Here is a 7,065-nt window from a genome sequence, read left to right on the forward strand (position 1 = left end):
GTTACCCACCGTTACGAGCAAATGCCGACGGAATGGCATGAGGGAAAAGAAAAGTTCGAGCGAGGGCATATAGGTGACGACCAACTTTTGAGGGATACGCAGGAGTGTGACATCTTTTTTAAGGGTATACAGGTAAAAGCCTCACAGACTGTCCCTAGTCTTTTATTCCTTTGCCCCTGTCCTGATGGAGGCACCTTGGAAGCCCATCCAGCGGCCGAACACTTGACAACTAGATGCAGTTTGCTTGGCAACAGTACGTGTCCTACATAATATTGTTATAACTACATACAACCACTCGTGCATAGTAGTATTATAGAACATTCATAACTTAATATATTGTATTTCTTTCACAAACTATTAATAAAGGTACAATATGATACCCTCACTAGTCACTACTGGATTCAGGTTGTTTGCCGAGTGCGTGAGGCACTCGGCAAAGGCCAAATTGCATTCGGAAAAGAACACACGGCAAAAAATTGATCGGCAAAGCCCTCTTTGTCGAGTGTCTTTTATCGGGCACTCGGTAAAGAAAAGAGACCGTCACGGCGCCGGCCCTGTTGACGGTCTCTTTGCCGAGTGCCAACCCTGCTGGCACTCGGCAAAGATTTTTTATTCTTTTAAAAAAAATTCTTTGCCGAGGGTCCCTGGCCGGCGCTCGGCAAAGTTTGAATTTTTTTTTAAAAAAAATCTTTGCCGAGTGCCCTTTTTCTGGCACTCGGCAAAGTTTGAATTTTTTTTAAAAAAAAATTCTTTGCCGAGTGCCCTCTGGCCGGCACTCGGCAAAGTTTGAATTTTTTTAAAAAAAAATTCTTTGCCGAGTGCCCTCTGTCTGGCACTCGGCAAAGTTTGAATTTTTTTTTAAAAAATCTTTGCCGAGTGCCATGGTCATGGCACTCGGCAAAGCTGAATTTTTTTTATTTTTTTTACATTCCATCGTGACAAATAAATTCATACAAACATATATCATATATATATATATATCATCCATCACATATATATCTCATCCAAAGTAACATAATTTAATTGTTTGGAAAGGTAAAACAGCAAGTAACACTTCATGGCAGCAACAGACATGGTAAAATTCTTAGCTAACTAAAAGGAATATTTCTGAAACATAGTGTCTGTTGTTCTTTGTACCCTTGGCCAGATTATTGTTTGTTATAAGCCAGTTCCAACACAGTTCCCTTGACAACCTAACTGCTTGCAATATAATAAAAAGATGAGCGAAAAAACATGACACTTACTTTAACGATGAACTGATGAAAACGACAAAGATACATCTACTTCACCATGCTTTGGTTGGCACTGCTCTGTTCAAACAGTTTATACCGAAGAGAATTCAGGCGTCAAACTGCAACAAAGTAGAAAAAAATGGGGTTGCCTTCCCAAATAACTTTGCACAAGCAAATAGTAGCGGCAGTGATCAATCTAGGGATAATGCTAGCTAGACACACTGACTGGTTACGTAAATACTGTTGCGCGAAAGAATACATGACAAAAATGCAAGAATCATACGGATCTCATTATTTGTTCAGCAAGGAAAGGTTTTCAAAAGAAGTACATATGCAAAAACGTCAAAGATGGGGCTTAATGATTTGAGAGGAGTTCTTCTCAAAGCAAAAAATGCACAGATCCTGATTAAAGTGACTATACTCCTTAAAGAATTCTATCGGAAAGACCAGGTTCTGGTCTCTGTGCTTGATTCAAAATGTGTCCTCTCTGTTTTGTACTAAAGCAGAGAAGCATCAATTTGATGACGGATTCGAATTCCAATTCATTGTTCACTTTTAAACGTAACCCAAGACGACGAAAGCTATACAGGGGTCAGGTGAAGAAGCGCCACAAGAAAAGATGATCCTCTAGCACATGAAGATGAAGTGCGTCCTGGCTTTTGCCGGATAATGATTCTCACTGATGGGTTAGAAAGTTGGTATGCACAAGTAGAAAAAGAGGCGGTGTTAATTCTGGTAATACTTGTTGACATGCTAAAGGGAAACAGGGAAAAGATCAGTGTACGTTCATATGAAAAGGCTGAAAAAGTGGAGCCGGGAAAGGTAAAGCTGTGCATCCTTGAAGCAAGACAGCCCACTCAGGCAGGTGTATGCTAGTAATTGCTAAGCTCAAGTTCATCATATCTGTGACTGTTGGTGACAAATTGGGGAGAATCCGAAGCAAAGAACAAGGGATGGGATTGCTTTGGGCTGAGGAATTGTTGTACGTATATACCGGCTGCACTGCTGGCAGAAGCGCATCTCGCGGCCGGGGACGACGACGACGGGCGTCTTGGAGTGCGCCTCGCAGACCTTGTGGCGGCGGTGATAGTCGCGGCACTTGCTGAGGTCGGCCTTGCAGCTGTCCACCGCGCACGACGGGCACTGCGCCCCGGCGGCGCCACCGGGACCCGAGCGCGGGCGCTTCATTGGGGACCCGAGCGCGGGCGCTTCATTGGGCTTGCGGACGGCGGCGCCGCCGCCGCAGGCTCCTTCATCCCGTCCGCCGCCCCGAACTCGCCGAGCACGTCGAGCTTGAGGTCGACGGAGCACTCCGCCCGGCTCGGCGCCCCGCGCGGGGCCGCCGCGGGGGAAGCCGCGGCTGCTGCTGCTGTGGCGGCGATGGGCGGCGGCGGCGGCACGGCGGCGTCGTGCCCGAACTGGTGCTGTGTGCGCGTGTCTTTCACGGTCAGGACAGTAGTGGCGGGGAGAAATGGCCCAAAGGGCTGTTTCCCGGCAAGATAGCACAAAAATTTCTTTACCGAGTGCCCCCGATCTAGCACTCGGCAAAGTATTTTTTTAATTTTTTTAAATTCTTTGTCGAGTGCCTGGGCACTCGGCAAAGTATTTTTTAATTTTTTTTAAATTCTTTGCCGAGTGCCAGGACGGCTGACACTCGGCAAAGAGAGGTTTTTTCAAAAAAAAATAAAATTCTTTGTCGGGTGCCAGCCGTCCTGGCACTCGGCAAAGAGGCTCCTTTGCCGAGCGTCAAACACAGACACTCGGCAAACCGTTTTTATTTTTTTTCTTCCTGCCCCCAAACTTTTTCTGTAGTCCTCATACAATACCTGGTACTCCATGTTCCAATGTGCACATTTCTCGGACTTTTTCTATATTTCTTTAATTTATTTCATTTAATTGAATTTTCTTGGATAATTCAAATTATAACCGCTAGTCATTCGAATAATGAAAAAAGTGAATGGGAAAATGATATTCATGTTATTTAGTATAATGTGAGGCCGTATCCAGGAACAGACCATCAATTTCGAACATCTTGTTCACGAAACATGACCACGAACTTGTGGTCGAGTTGTTTTTAAATTCTATAAAAAGCTAAAGAAGACCGAAAATCTAGAAACTTGTCGAGATGTCATGATATCATATGTGGAGGCTGTGATAAAAAATTAAGGAGGTTTCACGCAAGTTTGTCACATACGATGCTTACCACCTGGTCAGCCTCTTCACGAAATCATGAAACTTCTTCGGAGATTCTTCGGTTTGCGAGCATCGTACGTGACAACGTGCACGAAATCTTCTGAAATTTTTATCATAACCTCCACATACGATATCACGACATCTCAACAAGTTTCATGATTTTTGGACTTCGTTTGCTTTTTATAGAATTTAAAAACACTTTGCACGCAAGTTCACGGTCATGTTTCGTGAACAAGATGTCCGAAATTTCGGGTCCATTCCTGGATACGGCCTCACACTACACTCAGTAACATGACTATCAATTTTTGAATCATTAAATTCCATTATTCGTACCACGTGCGGTTCAAATTTATATTTTTCGAAAAAAATCAAGTAAACGAAATAAAGTAACTAAATATATCAAAAAGCCACAAAAAATCCCCAAATTCTAACGAGGAGTTCTTGGTACTTTAAAAGGGCTGTACAAAAAATTTGGAGGCCAAAAACAAAAAAAATAAAAAAACTTTGCCGAGTACCGGCGCGTGGCACTCGGCAAAGGGGGTCTTTGCCGAGTGCCATGAATAAGGCACTCGCCAAAGAGGGTTTTGAATTTTTTTAAAAAAAATTCCTCTTTGCCAAGTGCCTTCACAGAGACACTCGGCAAAGTATTTTCCAAAAAAAAAATCTTCGCCGAGTGCCAGATCTGGGACACTCGGCAAAGATTTTTTTAAAAAAACCTTCTTTGCCGAGTGCCAGATCTGGGACACTCGGCAAAGAATTTTTTTTTTAAAAAAAAACATCTTTGCTGAGTGCCAGTTCTGGAACACTCGGCAAAGATATTTAAAAAAAAAACTTCTTTGCCGAGTGCCTAACAGCATGCACTCGGCAAAGAAGGACGTGGCTGAACACCGTTACGCGGGGCAGCCTATGCCGAGTGCCACGCTTTTGCCGAGAGCCTTTTTTTGCCGAGTGCAATTCTTTGCCGAGTACAGCACTCGGCAAAGGTCTTTGCCGAGTACCCAATTTTTAACACTCGGCAAAGAAGTTTGCACTCGACAAAGATCCCGTTTCCCGTAGTGCCTCGTAACCCCAAATCTCGGACATACAAGTGCATGATTTCCCACAAACCGTACAGAATACAGATGGTGGGGTCGATGGGCCATAAAACCGCAGTGCAAGGCAAGTTGAAACTTGGTTGACTCACTGTTAAAGTCAAGTAAACTAGACATACTTGTGTCGTGCCCTGCCAATCAACAAACGAAGAAGCTAGCTACAACATGCTTGTGAATCTCATACTAGCAAAGCTAATAATACAGCTGGTCGTGGCTATATAGATTTTTGTTACCATCTCTTAGCCCACGAATATAGTAGTTAGCTCTTCGTAATACATGGTCTACTTTCTTCTCTCACAAAGTTTTTTTTTGAATAAGCTAGCTGTAAAGCCTGTTCCTCTTTTCTCTCTTCTCGTCACTTTCCTCCACCTCAATATTTAGCCCACGGACGGTTATATAGCCTGTTTGGTTTCTTGGTTCTTGCCCATCTCCAGTATCCCTAGGTGCAACTTTCAGGTGTTTGGTTACCTACACTAGGGTCTGAACCTGGCTCCTCAAATGCAAAAGATAGCTCAGAACCTAGCTCCCCACATACAAATTTCATTTGCGTTTCTAGGGAGCCACTATGGGATACGGTCGTTTCGCCGAGTGCCAGGGGCACTCGGCAATGGCCCAAAAACACTCGGCAACTGCTTTGCCGAGTGTAACACTCGGCATATAACACACGACATCTTTTTATCGGCAAACAGCTATTTGCCGAGTGCTTTTTGTCGGGCACTCGGCAAAGCCTTTGCCGAGTGCCGGAAAAGCACTCAGCAAAGATTTACACTCGGCAAAATGAAAATGCGAAAAAAACCCAAAAATAATAGCAAAATTTTTCAAAAAAAAAATTCGGGGGAGGCCGCCACCGGCCAGCGCCCGCCCGTCTTCATCGAAGTCGGTGCATTTTTTGCGCTAAATTCGTGGCTAACGCGGCCAGCTGGATTCGAACTCACAACCTCTCCCTCGCGTGTCTACTGCTCTACCACTGCACTACACTGTCACTTATGTCTAGATTCTGTTATCTATCCTCATATATTATACTAAATCGAGAGTAAATTGCTTGTTTGAGGCCCTAAAAGAATTCAAATCAAAAAGTGGTCAACTACAAAGTTTCATAACTTTTCGAGATCTACAATTTTCATTTAGGAAGTTTTTCCATCCGAGGTCGTTTGAAAAATTTAAATTTCAAATTTGAGAGATTCAAACGTAGTTTTGCATGATAAGATGATTTCAAATCAAAAAGTTGTCAACTACATAGTTTCATAACTTTTGGAGATCTACAATTTTCATTTATGAAGTTTTTCCATCCGAGGCCTTTCGAAAATTTCAAATTTTAAAATTTTCAAATTCAAACGTCGTTTTTGCATGACAAGATGATTTCAAATCAAAATGTTGCCAACTACAAAATTTCATAACTTCTCAAGATCTACAAAGTTTATTTTGGTCATTTGTTCATCCGATATATTGGTAGTAACATTATTCACAAATCTTATATATCTCTCTTCTACTTTCATGAAACTAAATATGGGAGATATGAGAGATGTAGATTTTATGAACAACGTTATTGTCGCTTTGTCAAATGAAGAAATGAACAAAATAAAATTTGTAGATCTTGAGAAGTTATACAACTTTGTAGTTGAAAAGTTTTTCATTTGAATTCATTTATGGCCTCAAAAATTGCTTTGAAAAACTGATTTGCCGAGGGCCAAAAAAATACACACGGCAAAATGCCTCTTTGCCGAGTGCCAAAACAAAGGCACTCGGCAAAATACATCTTTGCCGAGTGCCAGAAAAAAGGCACTCGGCAAAGACGCATTTTGTCGTGTGCCGAAAAATAGCACTCGGCAAAATACATATTTGCTGAGTGCCAGAAAAAAGGCACTCGGCAAAGACGCATTTTGCCGTGTGCCGAAAAATAGCACTCGGCAAAATACATATTTGCCGAGTGCCAGAAAAAAGTCACTCGGCAAAGACGCATTTTGTCAAGTGTTTGTTTTTGCCGAGTGTATTTTATTTGGCACTCGGCAAAGACCGTCTTTGCCGAGTGCCCGATAAAATACACTCGGCAAAGCCTCCGGCACTAGGCAAAGTGTCGGTTTCCGGTAGTGAGCCAGACTTGCATGGTGCACAAGGTTCCTGTAACAATAGTATTAACATGTATTAAGGGATATCAGTCTACTTTGAATTAGATTTTAAGACATTAAAAGTAAAATAGGGACTACTAGAGTGCAGTTACATAAGTAAACTAGGGACTACTTGTTTTCTACTTTTGTTTTATACGATATACTTCATGCAGGCAACCAAACAGTCTCTTCTCAGGCTCTATACATACAGACAACCAAACAACAACAGCTTGCATCTCCACGGACTGTCAAATGAAAACCTGGTTCCCAGATGCGAGTCAGGCTCCACTCACCAACGAACCAAACACATACTGGTACTTGCTCTACTATTAGATCAGACAAGTCAATAGTTATGCAACTGTTATCTGATGGTGACATGACTCTGATATAGTGATATCATAAGAATTGCACCGTGTTCATATTGAAACCGTACATAGTTAGATG

General features: G+C 42.5%; 1 protein-coding gene across 1 annotated transcript; it reads right to left on the reverse strand.

The window, feature by feature from the left end:
• Window positions 1–1,189: 1,189 nt before the first annotated feature.
• On the reverse strand, window positions 1,190–6,999 carry LOC136488459 (teosinte glume architecture 1-like). The gene is made up of 3 exons (XM_066485387.1): window positions 6,915–6,999; window positions 2,227–2,716; window positions 1,190–1,351 (listed from the first exon to the last, which is right to left on the reverse strand). Exons 1-3 carry the CDS (start codon window positions 6,997–6,999, stop codon window positions 1,324–1,326), a joined length of 603 nt encoding a protein of 200 aa, XP_066341484.1. The 3' UTR covers window positions 1,190–1,323.
• Window positions 7,000–7,065: the final 66 nt, after the last annotated feature.

Source organism: Miscanthus floridulus, chromosome 10, assembly GCF_019320115.1.
Source record: "Miscanthus floridulus cultivar M001 chromosome 10, ASM1932011v1, whole genome shotgun sequence".
Lineage (NCBI taxonomy): Eukaryota > Viridiplantae > Streptophyta > Magnoliopsida > Poales > Poaceae > Miscanthus > Miscanthus floridulus.